Raw genomic sequence first — 23,548 nt, 5'->3', positions numbered from 1 at the left:
CACTTCTGAAATAGGTCAAACTTAATACTGCATTATAATTCAATAATACCATCAGAGCTGAAACATGTTCATGAATGTATTCTACATGCTAAACCGAACCAAACTACTGAGCTTTTTTTTACAAAAAAGGTTTTTTTTGCTTTCTCCCTTGCCAGACTGTTAACTATTACTTTCCCCACTGCTCTCATCAGAAGTCTTGTGATAGCAACTTCTCTAATTTGGTTTTAATCTGCTATGAGCTGGGGAACTGAACACCCAAGTTTTCATGAACTCAACATATACTGGATTGAGTGCTCTTTTGAATACTGTGCGAGGTACACAATGTCCCATGCTTTGGGGACTTATATTCTGAACAGTATGTATGCATTATGGCAAAATATAGGTAAATGGAACTGAATGAGGGTTAAAGAATTCTTTTGAGTCAACTCTTATTCTTAAGAGTGCAGACTTTCTGTATGCTATTCTGACACCTCTAAGACCATTTTTGCTAACAAATGTAGTTGCTGAGCTGCTGAGTTCTACACAAATATGGAGTTATAACAGCATTCCAATATTACTGAAAACTCTTACTATGGTTGGAAAGAAGGCCGCATCTGGACATCAGTAAACACCCAGGGCCAATTAAGGGATTACCTATCTTCCCTATTAAAACGACTGTAAAGAAAAATGTAACTGCACTACAGTTGTGCTCCCTCCCTCCACCCTACCTACCATGTTCTCTTAATTTTCAAGGTGGAAAGTAGGAATAAGAAACGTTGTTTGGTTCCTATATATACCCGCTGACTTGGATTATCTCAAAATCCTTCAATGAATTCTCTTTAAACGTTCCAGGGAAGACATAGACTAGTTTTATGTACAACCGTTTAACTGAGAACGTCAGATCCTTCACTTCAGGAATTATCGACAGTTGGTTTGGTTTTCTGAAGCTGCAGAGAGCTACTCTGACGTGTAAGAAGGCGTTTTGAGGGATTTAATTCATAATAAAGCAGAGAGGGAAGTGGACTGTTAAAGGAAGTAGAAACACCAATTCCCAGGTTTTTCGGGCCGCGGCGGCCGCGGGGAACCGCTGCTTCGAAGGCAAAGTGTGACGGATGGTGGGCTATTCAACTCCGCACCTAAGGCGGATGGGAATCACTCAATAATCCGTCTGGCGGCGAAAAAGTCAAGGAAACCCCTTCAAGAAGCGACGCGAGATGATGGTAGGCACGATGCGCTACTCTCTCCGTACCTTGGGGGCATCAGGACCCGTGCTGCGGGCTGCAGAGAAGTCGATAACCCCTCCCAGGTCTGCGGTCCCAGGCCGGCTCTGCCGGTAGAATCGGAAAACTTTCCGAAAGGCGTCCTCTGCAGGATCTGTTGCCAGCGTCGCCACAGAACCCACGACCGCCGCCATCTTCCCCATCTCGCTGCCAGGGCCATCTGACCCGGAAGCGGATCTCCGGACTCGAGGTTCTTCCGGGATCACGACCCCCAGGCCACGGCGGCCCTTCTTTGTAAAGAAAAGATGGCAGCCTCAGTCGTGAGGAGTGCTATGGCGTTGAGAACGAGTGTTGGTCGACCGGTTGCTTTTGTCAGAAAAATTCCTTGGACCGCGGCGTCGAGTGAGTGATGGGAGATGTGGGTGGGACGGAATTTTTAGGTCCAAGCGATTCGCAAAACCTCTGCTTTGTGTATAGCACTTAGGTCAGAGTGGTGTTCGGGTGAAATGCCAAGTTTGCTTCTGAGCAAGCCAATGCACAGAAAGGAATTCTGTGTGCAGCTAGGGATGTCTCCCGAGCTTTTGGGCGCGGATTCACGGTCTCCTGCAATTTGGAGTGATTGGGAGGAAAGGATTATTAATAACCTTGAGGTTTACGATTTAGAAGGGACTATGTTGACTTCAGTGTGGAGCTTGGGTTTAAGGTGGCAAGCATGTAAGGGTGGAGACGAGATAAAAGGACATTTCCTTTACTTCAGAGAGGAAAACCTGAATTTGGGAAGTGGTAAAAGGGCAGGGCAGGGGTCAGATCCACTTTCGTTTTCAAAACAAAATAGCGTTTCGCGATGGCTTGAGAAGGGAAGGGTACGGAGTGAGAAAGGGGAAAAATAATTCCACATTTTTAGCGTTGGTGAATTGCGTGTTTAGAGTTTAGGAAGAGCAGGCCAAGAGAAGACGAGGAGTAAAGTTGGAATGTGTTGAGTCTGAGAAGCTTGTGAGATCCCTTGAGAGAATTGGACAGAGGTTGTACATTGTGATTGGAGGAGTGGACAGTGAAGCCAGACTTGCTGGGTTAGAATTCCAGCTCATTCGTTTAATAGTTATATAACCCGAATAACAAGAAAGGGGCTTACAGCTGAGCCTAAGTGTAATAAGTAAGCTAAAAAGAAGAGTCAGTAGTACATACCTCATAGAATTGTGGAGAGGATTAAATGAGTTTACATATATACTTCTTAAGACTTATGCTAGTCTTAACAACAGTGATGGTTGTTTTTATGGTTACTAAAACCTATCAGAAATGTCTAGGCTGGAGATAGAGAGGGTTGGAAGTAGTTCTGAAATCTCTTACCAACTTTGATTTTTGTTAGCTGCAGTTTTGAGATAGCTTTTATGTTTGCTAACTAAAAATTAAAAATCTAAGGTCACTCTTTGGTAGATGTTCATGTATAGGTCAGCCCCCTTGAAAGAATGGAATGGAAGTTACTTTCCTTAGTTTCTGTGGCTCAGATGCACTAGTAGGTTAGGAAATAGATTGGTTTGTGCCCCACTTTTTCAGTATGTAGTTGGGGAAAGTGTAGCTCAGTAAAATGTGTATGAAACTTTGTGGAAAGGCTACAGGTTTTCACTAGCATCCAGTAGGTGCAAGTTTCCACACCATAAGGACTAATTTAAAACTATTAGAGGTCCTTAGCATTCAGTGATACAGTTTTTATCATTTCATTCACTTATTCATCAAATACTTAAAAAATTTCTATGGCATTGTTCTTGGTGTTTACAGCTGTTTGTCCTGAAGAATTATAGGTGATTTTCTTTCTGTTGCTGTGACAAAGTATCTGAGATAAACACCTTAAAGGAAAAAATGTTTGTTTTATTTAGCCTATGGTTTCAGTCTATGGTCACTTGGTCTTGTTGCTTTGGGCCTGTGGCAGCATAGTGTATTTGTGTGTGTGTGTGTGTGTGTGATGGGGGGGCTGTGTACCTCATAGATGCTGGGAAGCAAAGAGAGAGAAAGGAAGAAGCGTGGGGTGGAGTGTCTCAATATTCTCCCCCTCCCATGACCTAACTTCCTTCTACTACTAGGCTCCATCTCCTAAAGGTTCCTCTACTTCCTAATGGCACCGCAGGCTACCAACCAAGTCTGTGGGTCTTTGAGGGACATTCAAGATACGAACCATAATATTTTGGAAATTGTTTTCTAGAACTCTTATTATCTTGTTTAGAACATGTATGCTTAGTGTTACTCTCCAGTAATGTGTTCTATGAGACCCTGATCTTGCCAGCTGGTTTGGCCAGCCATTAGAGACTTTCAGAAATTTAGCCTCTGAGTTGTTGAAAGATTATTTTATGTTTACTTATTCAGTGAATATTAAAGTCCTACTGTGCATCACACCCTGTAAACATAGTGGTTATCTATGTAGCTGATAGTGTGAAAAAATAGGCGGTTGAACCAATGATGTTTAGATGAACTGGGAGACATAAGCAGGCAATATGAAATGTAAGCAAACTATAACCACTGTAGTTCAGAAGAGAAAGAGATCATGTAGTTTTTTTTTAATCTTTAAGATTGTGCAGTATAAATCTTTGACATCTCACAAGGTTAGTCCAATGTCTTGTGTTGCAGTAGGAGCCCAATGAAGCATTACTTAGTGAAAGTATTTGGCTTGGGTCTGGAAAAATAGTTACAGTTTGGATAGGAGGAGAAAGGTTTACTGTCATACCAATGGACAAGAACCACATAAGCAAAAATGGGAATCTACAGAATAGGATACAGAGAATCCAGTTTGCTTACTCAAGTGATTATAGGCCGGCAGTGGGAAATAAGGCAGGAAGGGTAGGAAGGGTCAACTCAACACATTTTAGAGCATCAACTGTTTAACCTAGTATAAACTTTGAGTTATGAAAGGCCAATGTTGAGATTTTATTTTGAAATCTCTAATGCAACTGTCAACACTATGGATTGTAATTGTTTCTGTCTTCTGTATGATCTGCTTACAGGAATTACAATTTGCACACTTAATGCAGTATGTGCCATGGTGCAAACACTCAATATTTGCTGAGTATGGGGACTATAGCCAGCTCAGCAATTTATCTTTGTTCCCATTTCCCCACCAAATCTGATACTTTACAGCAATATAGTCAGCCTGTAGCTGCTTGCTAAATCTTAAGGTTAAGATAATGCAAAGTAGTTCCTGTCCATAAGAAGTTAGGGTACTTAGGACTGCTTTTGGTTTTTATCTGTAATCTAGAATAGAGAACACAAAGTATATTAACTACTTTTGATGTTTTCTCCCTTTGTACAGGTGAGCTGAGAGAACACTTTGCTCAGTTTGGCCATATACGAAGGTGCAGTGTACCTTTTGTGAGTATTATCTTAAAAAAAAAAATACTATTGTCATCTGGGGATATAGCTCAGTGGGAGAATGCTTGCCTAGTATGTGGAAGGCCCTGGGTTTGATACCCAGCAATTCAAAAAAAAAAAAAAAAACAACAACTTTGATTGTTATCCTCTGATAGAGCTTTTTTTTTTTTAAATCAAAGCATATCAAAATATGTTAATATTTAATGAAATGAAGGTGCTTTAAAGTGTTTATTGATAAAATTATGGGTAATACTGATTAAAACATAAACTTTATCATAGCTACTTGTGTTATTTTTTTTTATTGTTGCATGACAAGTTACCACAAACTTAATGGCTAAACATAACTCATATGGGGGAAGGACTGACTTCCAAGCTTCTAGAGGTTTGCAGAACTTCTTTCACCTATAGGACTGAGGTCTGTTTCTTGACTTTTAGCATTGGGCCTTCGACTGGGGCTACTGTCAGCTCGAGGGACTGCTCGCTGTTCCTTGTAATATGACTGCTCTGTATGTGTTACAGCGTGGCAGCTTTTTTTTTGAGACAGGCTTTCCCTATGTAACCTCCCAGGCTGGCCTCAAACTCACAATCCTCCACCTCTCGTCGTGGGAGGTGAGATTACAGTACGTACTTCCATGCCTGGCTCTGCAGCTTGCTGTTTTAAAGCCAGCAAGGGAGTTTCTCCAGTCTGCTAAGATAGTCTTACTTGTAATATAATCATAGCAGCAGAATCTATGCTGTACTTTTTTGGTTAGGAGTAAGTTACAGGTTCTGCCTTTAATCTGAGGAAAGGGATTATAGAAGGTGTAACAAGGGGTATGCATGGAGAGCAGGGCCCATCTTAGAATTCTGCCCACTACAGTGTTAAGGATTTTGATAGCAGAGAATAATTTTATTTTAAAGGTATTTGGCAGTGAGTATCTATTTTAAGTTTATCCACATTAAATTGAGTGCAACTTAATTTTTTTTCTGTAGCACTAAAATTTGAACTCAGGGCCATATACTTGCTAGGCAGCTACTCAGCCATTTGAGTCATGCCCCCAGCTCTTTAACCTTTTTTTTTTTGCAAGCACTGGGGCTTGAACTCAGTGTCTACACCTTGAGCCACTTCACAAGCCCTTTTTTTTGTGATGGGTTTTCCGAGATAGGGTCTTGTGAACTATTTGCCCAGGCTGGTTTTGAACATCTCTGCCTTCTGAGTATCTTGGATTAAGGCATGAGCCAGAGGCACCCAGCTGTTGCATTGTTTTTCAAATAGGGCCTTGTGTTTTTGCCTGGGCTGGCCTAGGACCTCAGTCCTAGAGTCCTTTGCCTCTGGTGTAGCTGGGATGACAGGCACATGCCAGATTTTTGGTTGAGATGGGGTCTTCTGCAGTTGGCCGTAAACCACAGTGCCTTGGCCTAGATCATAGATTTAAAGAAGCCTTTGATTCTTGAGAAAACTAAATAAAATACTGAGGAAACATTTTATTTCAAGTTAAATTCATTGTACCAAGTTGGAAATCCTGGTTCCTACTTTAGGAATGTATTATCTCAGTTGTATGTTACACGCATTTTTCAATGTCTTGACTTGTGGAAATGGTCACCTGAAGGCATCAGAGGTATGAGAGGGGGTCATTGAAATAACACTGGAAAATTTTACTGCCTTCTAGGTTAGTACTTATGATGTTATTTTTGAAGTACAGGAGCAGTATCTAAGCATTTGGCTTTTTGGTAAAATACAACATAACTTTCTAATGAGACCAATGAGGGCAAAATAAACATCTCCATGGAATAGGCATCAATCTGTCCTTTATTGGAGGGCTGGAGGAGCAGGGTGCAGGGTATGATTCACAGGTTGAATGATAAGCACTGTGCCTCTTGTGCAAGTAGCAAAATTGTTAAACAGAAGGCTGGAACTAGGTAAGGGTAGTATTTATCACTTTTCATTAGGAAATGAAAATGATGAAGGTAGGACTGGATGAGGTTGATTGGTATAAGAAATGACCACATACAACTAGGTTTTGAGGCTTACTTTTTTAAGTTTCTAGTGATTAGGAAGTTAGAAAAAAGCTGAGTATTTCAGTGACCTCGATTTCCTTTGACTGATTGTTAGTGTGGTTTGTTATCTAAAATGACACAGAAAGCTTATTATTTTATCCATTGGCATTGGAAAAGCAAACTAGCCCTAGGATTTAGCCTTGAGTGTACAGGAGGGTAAGTGTGTATTAATGTAAGGTTATTGACAATGATTATCAATAATCTGATTTTGGCAATTGAAAAAGTTGGTGGTTTGATTTGGAGCTCACGGAAACTTTGTCAAGTTCATGATTAAACTTTGTAATATTTTGAATTGCTAGGACAAAGAGACTGGCTTTCACAGAGGTCTGGGTTGGATTCAGTTTTCTTCAGAAGAAGAACTTCGAAATGCAATACAACAGGAAAATCACATCATTGATGGAGTAAAGGTAAATCTTTCCGTATCTTATCATGAGCTTTCCATTTATCAATTACATAGGTCACAAATGTGGAATGATGAGACTTTGGGAAATTTATGCCCAAATTTCATTACTGCTTGTTGAAGAGTGGTGGTAGTTCTCAAAGGCCTGGGAAATACAGCAAACCCTTTATTTTTGGTGCTGGGGATCGATTCCAGTGTGTATGCTAAGGACGCACATCCCCAGCTGAAAGACTTTTTTTTTTATTTTTTTGTGGTACTGAGGCTTGAACTCAGGGCCTTTTGCTTGCTAGGCAGGTGCTTAACCATTTGAGTCACTCTGTCAGCTCTGGTAGGTAATGGTAACCAAGATACATGTATATAATACAGAACTGTGGGAACAGCCAACTGTAACTGAAGCTTTGGCTATCATACTATGTGATATTAGGCCAAACTGATGTGCAATTTTTAATTTAAGTTCAGGGAGTCTTTAAGAATGAGGGACAAATAATGCCTTGAGTCACTGCTACTGAGGTCCTAATAAAATGGCCTTCTTATAAAGTGGTAATTTCTAGTTTTACTGTTTTTACAAAGTGCCTTTCCTTACAGTGCTTATTTGATGTTTTTCAGCTCCATGTTCAAGCTCAAAGACCAAAAAAATTGCTAAGGGATCAAATATCTGATGAAGAGAAAGATTTCTGAGATGATTACTGCTTGTGAAATAAAGTAAACATAACTGAGCATTTTGTCTAAATGGTTTTATTGGAAACAAATAGTTGGACTAAGCAAGACCTTTCCCCACTCCAAAGTAAAACAGCACAATTTTTTACTGGGCAAAATTCATTTGGTAGCACAGTTTCAATATGTGAACCTCATCCTACTCATTGTGGTTGGGTAACTTTGCTGATAAACAGTAGTTCTTACACAAAATGTTATCCCCAGACTACAGTGTCACACAAAAGGAAGTAGTCTTAATTCTGTGTGTGGGGCAGTATGTTTTGTAAGTGCCAAAAGGTAGGAGAAGCACAGACACAACCCACTCCTTAAAAAAACTAAGTAATTCAAAGTAGAATTTTTACCCTCCAACCCCCCATTTCCTGTAATAAAAAGTAGCACTGGGATCTGGCACCCAGATTGGGTTTTTATCCTGACTATTTACAAAGTTGTTCCCCCATGACTTGCATCACTAGGGTTATGAGTAACAGTTCATTCATTTTGCCAGAGTTGTATCTACTCCTTCCTCCTCTTCTTGCCTTCATGCTCATGTTCCTTGGGGCGGCTGCTATCTGAGGGTCTTTTAGACCCTCCATGCTGTTTGGCTTCTTCCAAAAACTTGTCCAAGCCAAAAGGATCTTCCTCAAACTGAACTGGTCCTTCTCGGCCCCTCTGTCTACGGTCTGAACCAGAAAACTCCTTGTCGGGTACAAACCTAGGTAAGAAAAGAGAAGGAACTATGAACGGCTTTTGTTTCACTGGTGTAAGCACTGAAACGGGATTATCTGTCTTCATACCTGTTGGTCTTTATTCTGGCTTCTAGGTCATCACCATACATGTCCTTGTCTAGATTTTTACTGGGTCTGTAGATACTCTGGGCCATATCTTTACCACCTCTCCAGGCTTGATCATAAACATTGTAAATTTCATCTTCTCCACCTGCAAATCCACTGTCCATACCCTGTGGAAAAACAGATGACATGAAATACAAACATACACATTATTTATTAAAAGCTGAGTCTGATTATTCATGAAGACTGAACACTTGCCCAAATTCCAAAAATCTGAACTGCAATTTTTAAAAAGGTCTTTATTAAAAATTCACAAGGACCATAAACTTACTTATATTGTGTATGGGTCCTTTCCTAAAGATTTAGATTAATAAGGTTCAAATTTTGACTAACAAAGTAGTCATTAAAATTGAGGGGTGCTACTATAAACAGGTACTTGAAAATTTCAGTTTATATGGATGTGATGGCAAGAAGATGAAAGAATGGTAAAACATTTCTGGTGCTTTTTAGAATACGACTATTATTCCCTTGACTGCCTGAGAACGTCACTATGAGACAACATGCTCTCAACTAAAAAAAAAGGCAGCACTGGAGATTTAGGCTCCATGCCTAGCCTTGTGCTTGCTAGGCATGTGCTCTACCACTTGACCAATAACCCCAAGCCCAATTTAAAAAAAAAATTTATTTCCTTTTTGGCAATACTGGGGTTTGAACTTAAGGTCTTCAGATTGCTAAGCAGGTGCTCTACCACTTGAGTCAGACCTCAGTCCTTCATTGAAAACGTAGACAAATAGAAATTTCATCACAATTTTTTTTCGGTACTGGGGTTTGAACTTGGGGCCTACATCTTGAGCCACTCCAACAGCCCTTTTTTGTGATGGGGTTTTTCAAGATAGGGTCTCATGAACTGTTTGCCCAGGCTGGCTTCAAGTTGTGATTCTTGTGATCTGCCTCTTGAGTAGCTAGGATTACAGGTGTGAGCCACCAGCGCCCAGCTTCATTACAACTTTTAAATACTTTATGCTTAAGATTATAATGGGTATCAATCTTGAAAACGGAAATTTCCATTCCTAACTCCCTTTGCTCAGGCTCTTTTAAGTTGCTGTTGCATAGTGGTTAAGAAAAAAGTTTTGGAACCAATCATAAATTATTAGCTAAACTTCTGTGTCTCATCTGTGTTTCAATTTCTTTATCTAGAAAATAGAAATAATAGTATGGCTTCATAGGTTGTTTTTTTTTTTTTTGAAGGACTGAAATAGGTTAAGTAAAAGACTTAAGAACAATGCCAGGAACAGAAAGCATCCAGCAAATAATTACTTAGAAGAGCTTACTCAAATGCTACTTTCTAGTAGATGAATTAAAACAAGGTGTCCTATCTGGTTAAAGACAACCAGTACTAGAAATCAGATTTCATAACAACTAGTCTGGTATTTTAATTCAGTTTTAAAGCTTCATTTTTATCTCAAATTGACATGTTTCTGTAGCATTAAAAACAAAAATCCTAAGATCAACAATAACAAAAAATAAAGAGGTACTGTTGTAGGGCACTGGCTCTAAGCAAAAGACAGACATTGCTAAACTAAGTTTTATCACCTAATTTCATCTACTAGTGCATCAAATAGTAGCCAGCTGTAAGAGGTCACAATCAGAAGTGTACCATCTTATCTTTTAAGTAACAACATACTTTTTTCTGTCATCATACTGGCATGTCTTTGACTAAGACAAATCCCTGAGGATGGTTATTCATAATACAGTGCATACTCATATCCACACAACATACGCTGTTTCTAAACTTGTACCTTGGATTGATTGAAAAGTCTCTGGTCATACTGAACTTCATTGGAAGTTCGAGGATTGGGCACACCAAGAGCAATAACTTCACTGATATCTCGATTTTCATTTCTCTGCAGTTTTGACCTATTTGAAACACAGTATCATTAGCTGAACATTCTTTATGGACACTCTGTATATAAATACAACCAATCTCAGAAGCAAAGGAAAGGAGTATGTCATGTTTGCGTCTTGTGAACATATATTCCCTGATAATGTGCAACCTGGTTGGAAGCTCTACAGCATTTCAGATGCATGATTAGAGAAGGTAGAGTTCTACAGTTAGGATTTCCTAGTAGCTCAAAAAAATATACAAGAGATGGATTATTGACATGGAATTCTTTAATACCTTACAACCATGCTAAGTAAGGTATGAAATTGCTATGGTCTGTTTGCTATTATCCTCATAAGGGTTCTGAGGGCTTAGCAAGTAGATGCAAATCTGCGTCGATGAAACATTTTCTATAAATCAGAATCAGCTTTTACTTAACCACATTTAGAACAGAATTTCAAGGAAAGCATGTTAATACCTGTATTACCTGAATGGCCTTTGACTGTTTTAGTATAAATGCAACTTACATCCCAATGAAATCTGATAACTGCCACCACTTATTTTACTGGCAGTGTCTTTTTTATTTTTATTTTTTTATTTTATTATTCATATGTGCATACAAGGCTTGGTTCATTTCTCCCCCCTGCCCCCACCCCCTCCCTACCACCCACTCCGCCCCCTCCCTCTCTTCCCCACCCCCTCAATACCCAGCAGAAACTATTTTGCCCTTATTTCTAATTTTGTTGTAGAGAGAGTATAAGCAATAATAGGAAGGAACAAGGGTTTTTGCTGGTTGAGATAAGGATAGCTATACAGGGCATTGACTCACATTGATTTCCTGTGCGTGTGTGTTACCTTCTAGGTTAATTCTTTTTGATCTAACCTTTTCTCTAGTTCCTGGTCCCCTTTTCCTATTGGCCTCAGTTGCTTTAAGGTACCTGCTTTAGTTTCTCTGCGTTAAGGGCAACAAATGCTAGCTAATTTTTTAGGTGTCTTACCTATCCTCACCCCTCCCTTGTGTGCTCTCGCTTTTTTCATGTGCTCAAAGTCTTATCCCATTGTTGTGTTTGCCCTTGATCTAATGTCCACATATGAGGGAGAACATACGATTTTTGGTCTTTTGGGCCAGGCTAACCTCACTCAGAATGATGTTCTCCAATTCCATCCATTTACCAGCGAATGATAACATTTCGTTCTTCTTCATGGCTGCATAAAATTCCATTGTGTATAGATACCACATTTTCTTAATCCATTCGTCAGTGGTGGGGCATCTTGGCTGTTTCCATAACTTGGCTATTGTGAATAGTCTGGTAGTGTCTTAAAACGATTTCTGTAGATTCTGATATTCACCTAATCACAAGTTCACAGCTTTTTTATGTCATCAGTCCTCACAGCTCCCTTGTTTTTGTTGTTTGCTTTGTTTTTGAGATAGGTTTCACTGTGCAGCCCAGGTTAGCCTTAAACTTCTGCCTTAGCTTCCAGAGTGCTGGAATTACAGGAATGCACTGCCATGCCCACCTCACTTTACTGCTTTTAAGGGTCCGATTTATCTACAGAGTCATTTTAATTTACAATTTAGGAAGTTTCAATAAAGAGTATCATTATTTGAATACTTTCACACCTCATTCCTCTGCTACAATGTAGATTTACTCACAACTCTGAATTCAGGTTCTCTGCTTCTCCTGACTATGTATTTTTCCAGGGAGATGAAATATGATAAACAATAAAGCATCACACCAGCAGGTATGATTTAAGGTATATTTTGAAAAATTGGGTTGTAAATCGCTCTTAGGATGATCAGAGCATGGAGAATTATTCATTTGGGAAAGTAAATGTTTCATATTTGCATTTAATCCTCACTCAGAATTCTGTCTTTGTATTACAGCATTTCCTGAACTTCTGAGCAACTTCGTTCCTCAGCCTTTTAGTGAATCAGAAACTTCTCCAATTCCTACTTTATGTCCACATAACATGGATTAGGTTTGTTTTATACCATTTTGTACTATTAAGAATTTTTGTAAATTTTCACCAACTATTTTATATCACAGTTCTGTCCTGAATTTTTTTTTTTTTTTGCACTGGGGTTTGACCATCAGGCCTTTTTGCTTTACTTTGCCAGGATCACAGGTGTGAGCCATGTTGCCAGCCGTCCTTCTGAATGTAAGTTAAACTGCTCAAAGGAAGAAGCTAATTTTCACTTTTTCAAAACTTGCTGTTCTTCCCCACTGTACTGGGCACAGTGCTCTATGTGTAAAAGGATGTCAATAAAGGTCTGGCAGCTTATTTCCTGTTTGGAGGCATAGGTACACAGTCAATTTCTTACCATCTGAGGTATGAAAGGAACACATCAGAACAGCCTCGTTTACTACTTCTTTTTCATAATCACACTCTTAGTTCTTATCCCCATGATTATCAATTCTAATTGACGCTACAAGGTGACAGAATGAAAAGATTACTTCCTGGGATAATCAATTCTGCTAAGAAAAAGTGGTTTTAAATGCAGCAAAACTAATAGCTAATTATTAAGTTATTAACCTTAAAAAGGGAGAAAAAGCAAAACTGATCTTAATGTACTAAAACTATAAAAGGTACAAAAAGGCCACGCTTCATAATTTGTATTTAGAGCAAGTAGCACCTACCTCTTATCAGGTGCTGCCCTGGAAAGATTCCGGTCATGCTGTCTCTCTTTTCGCCTATCGTGCCGGATTTCATCCCTCTCACGTGCTTCTCCATCCTCTGTGTGGACACAGTTGAAGATTACTTTGTATTATCCATTAACATTTTAAATAGTGAGTGCAGACAGAAAAATGTTAATTTGTGGATGTAATGGCTTAAATTTATCTGTAGTCCCAGCACTCATGAGGCTGAGACAGAAGGATTCCAAGTTCAAGGATAGCAATATGACTTTGTGCAGGTTACTTTGCCACTTGGACCCTTAGTGAAATCCTTGGCAAAACAGTGACAATAATAATGTCACTGAACAGGATAGATATGGACTATATGAGGTAATACATGTAAAATGCTCAGAGTGGTGCCTGTCATGTTAAATATTCAATAATTACTAGTTTTTACTAATATCTGGCAAGAGATTTTTCAAATTTTTAATTCATTTCTCAAGAACCATTTTGTTCTTTTTAATTCAAAGAATTTACAGCAAATGTTTTCTTTTCTTGCAGTGCTAAGGATTGAACCCAGGGCATTGTGTATGCTAGGAAGAATTCAGGGAAGTGGATCACTACTTATGACCTTGGTTACTTCCCTATGGCCTACTATACCAACTGCCTGTTTAACATCTTATCTTAAACCTAACATGTCCTCAACTAAAGTCCTAATTTGCCCTTCCCAAACCTGTTCCTCCTGCAGCATTCTCAATTTTAATAAATGGCCAGTTAATTCTTCTCCACTGCTCAGGTCAAAAGTTCTGGAGTCAATCCTTGACTCTTAATTTTCTCCCATACTTCTACTTCTTAAGCAAATTTTGTTAACTGTATCTCCAAAATATATCCAACATCTGACTATTCTTTCATATGTTATCTTTTTCATCTAGTTTACTATAATAGCCTTCCAAATAACATCTCTGCTTCTGCCCACATCCATTCTACAGTCTTTTAATTTTAACACAGCAGTTAGAGTAACAACCTTTTAAAAATACGTGTTAGGGGAAAGGTCAAAGAGTGCAAAGTTTCACTAATAGGGATAAGTTCTGGAGATCTAATATACTGCAGGGTGACTGCATCAACAATGGTATATCATACAAATAAAATGTGTAGAGAAGTCTTAATTCTTGTCACTAAAACTTTAAAAATAGACTATGTGAGTTGACTGAATGCTATAGTGGTAAACATTTTACGATGTGTATTTCACAATGGGTTGGGGATGTAGTTCAGTGATAAAGTATGTGCTTAAGCATGCTATAGGCCCTGGATTCAATCCTTAGCACAACAAACAAAACAAAACAAAAATACCTACAAAATTTAGTCCAGGCATACCACTAGGCTCACCCATAGTCCTAGCTAATTGGAAGGCTAAGGCAGAAGAATCACTTGAGCCCAGTGGTTTGAGGTCAGCCTGGGAAACACAGCAAGATGCCAGTTCCAAAACAAAACAAACTACCACAATGCACAATATTAAATATATACAATTTTATATATATATTGTACACTTAAATATATTCAATTTTTATTTGTTAATTATACCCTAGAAAAACTGGAAATGTTACTCTATCTGAAGCACTTCAACTGTTTCCCTTGTCACTTGAAGCACATGCTATGTCCTTATGAAGGATAAAAAAAATCATACCAATGTGGCTGGTCACTACCTTTCCCATTTGACCTAACTACTCTATCGCATTTCCCATTTCTCTGCTGCTCTGATCCCCACTGTGATCTAGTCATACTGGTCTCCCTGCATTTCCTTGAGCACACCAGGCATACTCCCAACTTGGGGCCTTTGTTTCTGCCCATTCTTCTGTCTAGAATGCTCTTCATCCACATGGCTTACTTCTAAGTTTTTATACTAATGTTAGCATCTCAGAAGTGAGGCCTATTCTGACTACCCTCTCCTTCTAGTACTTTTCTGTCTCCCCCTTCTTGCATTATTTCTTTCCATACCAACTGTTACCTTCTGTTATACTGTATGATTAACTTCTTTTGTTGTTGTTTTTCTAAGACATAGTCCAGGCTATCCTTGAACTTGGAATCTTTTTGTCTCAGCCTCATGAGTGCTGGGACTACAGATAAACTTAAGCCACTACATCCACAGATTAACATTTTTCTGTCTGCACTCACTAGAAGTTGACTGCTGTATCCCACCCCACTTCCCAATGTCTGGCAGAAAATTTGTGTCTAGATAACACCCTTGCACATAGTATGTACTCAATATGAACTGAACAAGAGTGATTAATTTTACTTACCTAACATTTAATAATAATTAAAAAAAAAAAAAGCTGGCCGGTTACCTCAGCTGGTTATAACATGGTGCCAATAACAGTAAGGTTGTGCATTTGATCCCTATATGGTTCAATAATCTGAGTGACTTTGAGCTGGAGGCATGACTTGTGGTAGAGGGCTTGCCTAGCAGGCACAAGGCTCTGGCATCAAACTCTAGTACTGCCTCCTACTTAAAAAAAAGCCCCTCACTAATTTTCTTAAATTAGAATTAGGTTCATCTTTCCACTCTAATTCAATTAATACACAATATAGACCACTAAATAAAGACAGAAAACACTAGCAGTTGTTATGATTAGAAAATACATTAGCCTATAAGACAGAAAAGCTCTAGGTTATTTTAACCATATGAGGAAAATGACATAGTTATTTGAAAATCTAATTTCTCTTTCTCAACTTAAGAAAACTAAAATGGAAAGAAAATTCAAACTTATCATTTGAGTAATAATTAATGTGACTTTAAAATCATAGCTTTAAAAATATATTTGAAAATATCCAGTAGGGACTGGTTCTGGGATCATGCCACTGAACCTAGGATACCTGAATCCATGGATGCTCCAGTCCCTCATATAAATGGAATAGTATCTGCATATAACTTACATACATCCTCCCATATACTTTCAATCATCTCTAGCTTACTTATGAGACCCAATACAATGTAAAAGCTATGTAAAGAACAGATGTACCATATTGTTCAGAGAACAATGACAGGGAAGAAGTCTGTATAATTTTGGTGTAAATGCAACTTCCCCCCCGCCCCAAATATTCTGATCCATAGTTGATTCAATCTGCAGATATGGATCCTAGGGATCAGAAGACCAACTCTTTAGTTCAAAACTTTTAAGAATTTATAGCATAGCCCCATATTAAAGATCCACTTTTAGGGATGGTGGAGTGGTTCAAGTGGTAGGGTGCCTGTTTAGCAAGTATGAGGCTGGGTTTAACCCCCAGTAGCATGAAAAATCAAACCAAACAACAACAACAAAAAAGCCCCAATCCACCTTTAAATATAGACTTGTTTATTTTCTGAATCTTCAGCTTAGTAAGAAAGAGGTTATACTCCGTTCCTACACTATTTCTGAAATACTTGTTTTCTTTATATGTACTTACTTTTATATGAAGTTTAAAAAAAGGCAATCTTCTAAAATGACATATGTATTGTTCACAGAGTAAGTTCCACAATGAAAATGTCATACCTTTTTCCACATGGGTTTTGATCCCAGCTCTCCTCTCTCTGGCTTTTTGGGCCATTTCTCTAAGTTTCTCTTCATGTTTCTCCTTTTCTTTTTGAGCCATCTTTCTTTCTACTTGGGCACGCATTTCCACAGCTTCACGAGCCTGTTTATTAAAAGTGAGATGTTAAGCAGCACACTATCATGGGATAAATATTTACAGCTGTCATCTAGCTACCTAATTAAAGTCTAGCTTGTAAGAACAATTGAACAGAATTGATACTTATTATTGCTGATTAAGATAGTAAGTTACTGTCTCTAGAAGACTATTGAAGAGGTTAGTTTTTCCACTCTGGGGAATGTTTTAATGGTTGAAGCTACAGTGATATCAATCTTTGACATCGTTTTTCTAAAGCTTTCTTGGAAACAATCTAAAAATTTAAAATTAGCTGGGTCCAGTGGTTCAAGCCTGTAGTCCCAGCACAAAGGAGGCTGACACTGGAGTATCGCTTGAGCCCAACAGTTCAAAACTAGCCTGAACTAAATAGCAAGACCTGTCTCAAAAAATAAAATTAAAACAAATAAATAAAATAAATTTAAAATAAAACAACCTCAATACTCAAGAGGGTGAGGCAAGGGGATCAAGAGTTCAAGGCTAACTGAGGCTACAAAGTGAGACCCTGTCTTAAATTGATTAATTAAGATTCGAGACTCCAGCGTAAGATAAAACTTAGCCTACATCTGAAAGAGATAATTTTTATAAGGGCATTGTGACAAAGGACACATCCTTTTCTAACACATGCTATGACATGTGAACCTGACAGTTATATATTAATATCATAGTATGTAGATATATATTTTATATAGATAATATATGTATACCACTAATGCCATCTCATGAAGCATTCAATTAATCAGAAAGATTACCTACCCTTTCTTTCAACTGCCCTTTTAGGGGACATTTACATCGAAAATAGAGGAAAATTATGCAATGAACACCACCTAGCAATCTTCACAAATCAGATCAGCCTAGGGAACCATTATTCCGGCATGCTGTGAGAGAGTTGGATCACTGCAGGTGGGGACACGTATGTACAAGTATACAAAAGGTGGAACCACGTACAGATTTGCAACTAGCACCTGCCATCTTTAGCACATATACCAAAAATTAAGTTTCTAGAAACCCAGTATTATAGTTAAATTGACAGTATCTTAGGTAAACAAGAATGAGCTTACAGGGCTAAAGTGGTAGAGTGCCCACTTTGCAAGCATGAAGCTGTAAGTTCAAACTCCAGTCCCACCAAAAGAGAAAAATAATCAGCTTACAAATTATCAACAACACTGAACAATTAAATTATAATAGACCAACCTTCCGATCAGCAATATACAGAGCTTCAGCCAGTTTTGCAAAATTTTCATTTATGTGTACTGTCTGAAGTCCTCTTCCATCAGCAGCTAGACGTTTGTCTAATGGAATTGTATAACCCTAGGGTGAAAGCAGAGAGAAAATATCAGCATAGAACACAGCAGAACTGTCATAATTATTTAAAATTAAGTTAAAATACGCCAATTTTGAGGCATGAGATTATTTTTCTTATATCTTTTATCAGAATTATTCAAAACAGCAGCAACTAACAAGTGCTTTGTATGGAGGATTAAGTACTTTACATCTATAATCTTACTTAACTATAACAACTCTATAAAACTGGAAATATCATTAATAGTTTCCATTTCAAAGATGAAAATAGTAAGGTTGAAAGCGTAGGAAATGTCCCTACATATAGTTAATAAGTAGATGAATTAGGATTTAAACTACAACAGTAGGACTTCAGAGTCCCAATTTTGGAAAAATAGATTCTCATGCTAATAATTGTGTATTATAATGAAAGGAAATCACTGCCAAATAGCCAAATAGTTGCTTTTCAAGTAAGAGTAACAGTCATACAAAGATGGCACAAAAAACTAGTATCTGTAAGTTAGTTTTAATCTAGTATATTGTCTTAATGACTTACTAGATTCTTGGAAATTTTGTAAGTGGCAAAAAAAAAATAATTTGCCAGATAATTAAGATCCTACAGTCTTTAAGGTGTGCATCCCATTTCAACAACACAAGGAATATGCTTGAACATCCATTTAAAAACTTTCAGGTGTAGCTTTATTTTCACTGTATCTGATTAATATCCAAAAGTTGATCTCTAGTCTATGGTCACCTAATTAAAAAAAAGTTTTAGCATCAGGCATGGTGTTGACTGCCTGTTAACAAAACAAAACAAAACAAAACAAAACAAAACAAGACCCCCAAACAAAAAAACAATGAAGTGTTACAAAATCACCTCAAGATATTGCATGGGAACCAGGTGCTGGTGGCATGAGCCACCTAGTAGTGCTAGCTACTCGGGAGACTGAGATCAGGAGGACTGCAGTTCAAGGGCAGCCCAAGTTAGTTACCAAGTTAGTGAGACCCCATCTCAACCATATCTGGGTGTAGTAGCGCACACCTGTCATCCCAAGCTATGTGGGTGGCTGAGATCAGGAGGAAGATGGTGGTTCCAGGCCAGCTAGGTAAGACCCCATCTCAAGAGAAAACAGCTGGGTGTGGTGATGCTTGTCTGTCATCCTGGCAACAGTGGGACACTTAAAATAGGATTGAGCTCCAGGCTGGCTTGGGAAAAAGCAAGACCTCATCTCCAAAATAACCAAAGCAAAAATGACTAGAGGCTTGGCTCAAGTGGTAGAGAACCTATCTCACAAGCATAAAGCCCTAAGTTCAAAACCTTAGTACCTCAGGGAAAGAAAAAAAAAAAAAAAAAAAAGATACCTCATAGTTATATATAGTTAAAAATATTTATCAAAACAAATCAGACCAAACCAGCAAACCAGCCAACAGCCTTTTTTGGTAGGATGAGTACAAACTGCAAGGAGCAATTTAAAACAGGCCTCTTCGCCCATCAAAACAATCATGAAATAAATATGCTTTGGGGAATACAGGACATAGTGATTAGGAAATTTATTCAAAGTTTGACAGATTCTTAATGATTCCTAGGAGCTCTGGTAATTAACAGAGATATGCAGGATTTATTTTTTCTATTTTTAGGGTTTTTTTGAGACATGGTCTTGCATAGCCCAGGCTAGGCCTAGAATGTGTAATCGTCCCACCTTGGTCTCCCAAGTGCTGAGAATACAGGCATGCATAACTATGCCGGGTGACGTAGTGTTTCAATAGCTTAAATCTGCTACGTGCTGGTGGAGGAGTGGCTCAAATGGTAGAGCATCTGCCTAGCAAGTGTCAGGCCCTGAGTTCAAACCTCAGTATCACCAAAAAAAAAAAAGAAAATTAAGCACTAAAAAATCTAAACATTTACTGTTGTATTCTCATGATCATTTAGACTGGCTTAATTTCTTGCAGAAATAATTTTTAAATATAAATTTGAGTTCTGTAGAGAATACCATCTTGAATTAATATGGTTCTTTGTTCTATTTATTTTTTTCTTTGTGCTTCTGATAGGTACAATACACTAAAGGAATTTACACAGTATACATATACCTGACATACTAATATTTCTATTAATAACAACAACAAAAAGGCACATAAATTTTTTTTTGGTAGTGCCAGAGGTTAAAACCCAAGGTCTCACACATGGTAAACATGTACTCTACCACTGAGCTGTACTCTCAGCTCCTGGCATTTCTTCTTGAAAACACTAAGCTAAGTGAGAGCTAAGGTTTCAACAAAGCTTCCCAGGTTTTAGATCTTTACAGAATGTTTTCCAATAGTTTACAACACCAATTGACTAATTTTATGACAACTTAATTACCTTTGCATTTTTCCAATTAGAAATGCAAGGAGGAATCTTCCATTCCTGTTGTTCCTTTACAGTCATCTGAGTTGAGAAAAGAATGAAAGAAGAGACATTTTTAGATTTATATTCTAGCTAAACACCCAAGTATAATCCTTTTTTCATTAAAGACCTCTCCATATACACTGACAGGCTTTGTCAAATTCTAAAATTCCATTTGTTTTGGAAGCACTATATATATATCACAGACTATATTACTGGGAAAGAGTCCAGAAATTATTTTTGACACAAATACTGGCTAATATTTTTCCAGATTTAAAGTGATGTGACTTCTTTCAGATGAAAACTTTCTTTTTGGTAACAAAAAATACTTTAAAAAGTCACCCAGAGTATCAGAGATACAATAAATCAAAGTACTCATTACCTATAGTTATGATATCCCTCATCTGAAACAGATCTTTTTCATTTTATTAAAAGCAGAGTTTGAGTTACCAGTGATAAAACAACTAACATTTAACATATAATCTCATAAGCACTCTAGAAACTATACTTTGTAGTCTTGACTGGGTTCCCATTTTGCTTAAAAAAATAAATTTAAAGAGAACTGTAATCAGTGTAACATGTACCTATAGGCACAGAAAGTTATTTATAAAATTAATAATCATAAATTAAAAAAAAAGATTTTGGACTATATAATTATAGCAAAGAATACCTTTCGACTTGGAGAGTGCATGACAGGTGCAGGAGGTGAAGGTGGTCCCCGGGGAATTTTCTTATTAATCCTGAGGATAAATCAAAATACATTTAGAGAGTGATAAGCATTTTTACCTTTTAGTTATTATATCTCGATCTCTCCTCATTTTTTGCTGTGTAAAGTTTCAAACACAGACAGAAACAGACTGTGTAATGAACATACCATCACGTTTTCAACAACTAATAAAATGTGGCTAACCCTGTCCATCATGACTCACCCCACCTCACTACCACCACTACACAGAGTAACACTCTTGCAACTTAATGATATAACTGACATTAGATACAATTAGCTATACATAAAATGTACAATTTAAATTTGTACACAAATATACACCTATGAAAGTGAACATAGCCATCACTCCTATCCTTATCCCTTCCTTCTCCTCACTGTCTCCACCTCCTTCCCCAAAGGCAACCACTGACCCACCTTCTATTACTATAGATTAGTTCACATTTTCTAGAGCTTTACATAAATGGACTCATACTTTATTTTACTTACTTTTGCCTATGTTTCATTAGGCATAATTACTTTGAGATTCATCTTTGGTACTGTGCTAACAGTTTATTGCTTTTTATTGATCATATATTCCATGTACTGAGATGTGCATAAGCTTGTTTATCTAGTCAACTGTTGATGGACATGTAGGGTACTTTTCTTCTTTAATATCTTGTTTAAGAACAGCGGTTCATTCTCATGAAGCTATCTACTTACTTGAACCTTGGAGGCTCCATTGGATCTTTCTGCATTTCTACCATCCGAATAACTCTCTGCTTAGCTCCAGAGTTGAAGGCCACTCCTTGCTGAGATGGTGTGTATCTGAAGAAAGGAGATGATAAATGTGTAACTAGTTAAAGTGTTCAGTGGGTATTTTTCTTCTGTTACAATTCTAGGAGACTATATTCTCAATTCCTTTCACAAAGTATTAATAGAAAGTTACAAATATTTAGGCAGGTCAGAGAAAAGAGAATAGAAATTATGAGTTACAAGCAAAATGTAAATTAGAGTAGGCAGTCTGCAAATAATCCACCCTCATCCATTTTCCAACCTGGAAGGTGCAACTGTCCAGTTTTCGAGAGGTCTAGAATATAGTTTTTACTTTGTAAGTCTGTGGTTAAGGAAAAAACATCTAAAATAATCCTAGCAGGCCATTCATAGTTAACAGTTTTGATTAATCACAGATTGTAAAACAGAGAAAGAATAATGGCAGGACCCCTATCAGTTATGAGTTTTCCCTTAATATCTATGTGTAAAACACCCCCACAGGAAGATTTAGTAGAATGAAGCCCCTCAAAATTTATAAATATTATAAGAATGCCTAATATATATAATTGGAAAATTATAAATTATGGTTTGGATCATATACCACAGGTGACCATTAATTTCTAAAACCAAAAAATATGTTGAAAATAGCACAATAGGTAACATCTTAAAGATAGCTATCTTAATTTTGCTTTCAATTGTCTACAAAGACAGTCAACAGGCATTAAAAGTCATTATTCAAGACAATGCATTTACAATTGTGACTACAAAGGATGGTGAAAGAATACCAGAGATCCCTGAACTCAAATCAAATGTGAAATGAATCTTTCAGTTCCAGGTATGGCTCATACCGGATATATTGAGCAGGAGCCAGTTTATCAGCTGCTCGAACTGGCATGGCTGCAGCAACCTTCTGTGAAACAGACTTCTCTAAGGCTACCCTTGTCTTTTCTGTTATCTGAAATAAGAAACATCACACTGAGTGGTTTGGAAGTTAATAAGGATGCAAAAAGTCATCTAAAATAATTATATGTCAATTCCCAGTTACCTCTTTAATAGCTTCTTCGTCGGGTCTTTGCAGGTCTGGATCATCTGCATTCATAACCTCCTTTGGAACCAGGTCAGTGTATTTGCTATAAATGACCTAAAATGTTCAAACACAAGTAGGCTTAAACAGAGAATGGAAAGAAGCAACCTCATTAAGTCATTTTAGATGTCAACATGTTCTCTCAGCACTCATAAACTTAGGACACTCAGTTTTGTCTTTTAGATTTTAAAACAAAGGAAACTTAAAATATATACACAAATTGCTGCCCTGGCTATAGGTTAATAATTTTCTCTTGCTCCCATGCATTTAAGTTATTTGAGATATTCTAATCAAGTCAGTATCCCAAAAAAATTGTGCCAACAAAATATTATGCATCAGTAATCTCTATTTTTGAGGCTCACTAGGACTTGAAATTGATGATGATATAAATTGTCTATAGCACCATTATCTTGGATTAAAAACTCATCAAAATTTAAGTCAGGTTACCAAATAATTTCCAAATTCATTGGGCCTAGAAAATTTCATTGACCTCATCCCATTTATGTTTTTTTTTTTTTTCTGGAATCAATTCTATTCACAGGCTAAGAAAATGAACATGTGCCAAAGTGAAAAAAACCTGGAACATTTTTTTCCATGAGAAGACAAAAATGAAAGAGAAAAAAAAAAAACAAAATACACCCTATATACATAACTTAACTCTATATCCAAATTTA

At 37.5% G+C, this 23,548-nt stretch overlaps 3 protein-coding genes across 4 annotated transcripts in view; 1 reads left to right on the top strand and 2 right to left on the bottom strand.

The window, feature by feature from the left end:
- Alkbh1 (alkB homolog 1, histone H2A dioxygenase) overlaps nt 1-1,438 on the bottom strand; it is a 28,077-nt gene extending 26,639 nt beyond the window's left edge. The window contains exon 1 of one of the 2 annotated variants that reach the window (XM_074067453.1): nt 1,229-1,438. In XM_074067453.1, coding sequence (XP_073923554.1) covers nt 1,229-1,402 — 174 coding nt within the window. In that variant the 5' untranslated portion in view covers nt 1,403-1,438. The remainder of the gene's footprint in view (nt 1-1,228) is intronic. The other variant, XM_020162206.2, reaches the window with a different exon arrangement.
- Nucleotides 1,439-1,445: 7 nt separating this feature from the next.
- Slirp (SRA stem-loop interacting RNA binding protein) lies at nt 1,446-7,709 on the top strand. Its single transcript, XM_020162207.2, has 4 exons — nt 1,446-1,601; nt 4,498-4,556; nt 6,893-7,000; nt 7,600-7,709. Exons 1-4 carry the CDS (start codon nt 1,505-1,507, stop codon nt 7,669-7,671), a joined length of 336 nt encoding a protein of 111 aa, XP_020017796.1. The 5' UTR covers nt 1,446-1,504; the 3' UTR covers nt 7,672-7,709.
- Nucleotides 7,710-7,712: 3 nt separating this feature from the next.
- Nucleotides 7,713-23,548, bottom strand: part of Snw1 (SNW domain containing 1) — a 28,691-nt gene continuing 12,855 nt past the window's right edge. The window contains exons 4-14 of the mRNA XM_020162197.2: nt 22,836-22,931; nt 22,639-22,745; nt 21,740-21,844; nt 20,984-21,053; nt 20,290-20,355; nt 17,844-17,960; nt 16,499-16,640; nt 12,996-13,092; nt 10,274-10,391; nt 8,481-8,644; nt 7,713-8,398 (exon numbers count right to left, since the gene is read on the bottom strand). Of these exons, the coding sequence (XP_020017786.2) occupies nt 8,200-8,398; nt 8,481-8,644; nt 10,274-10,391; nt 12,996-13,092; nt 16,499-16,640; nt 17,844-17,960; nt 20,290-20,355; nt 20,984-21,053; nt 21,740-21,844; nt 22,639-22,745; nt 22,836-22,931 (1,281 nt within the window). The 3' untranslated portion in view covers nt 7,713-8,199. The remainder of the gene's footprint in view (nt 8,399-8,480; nt 8,645-10,273; nt 10,392-12,995; nt 13,093-16,498; nt 16,641-17,843; nt 17,961-20,289; nt 20,356-20,983; nt 21,054-21,739; nt 21,845-22,638; nt 22,746-22,835; nt 22,932-23,548) is intronic.

The sequence above is a fragment of the Castor canadensis genome, chromosome 3 (assembly GCF_047511655.1).
Source record: "Castor canadensis chromosome 3, mCasCan1.hap1v2, whole genome shotgun sequence".
In the NCBI taxonomy this organism is placed as follows: Eukaryota; Metazoa; Chordata; class Mammalia; order Rodentia; family Castoridae; genus Castor; species Castor canadensis.
This window is presented reverse-complemented; position numbering and strand designations above follow the sequence as displayed.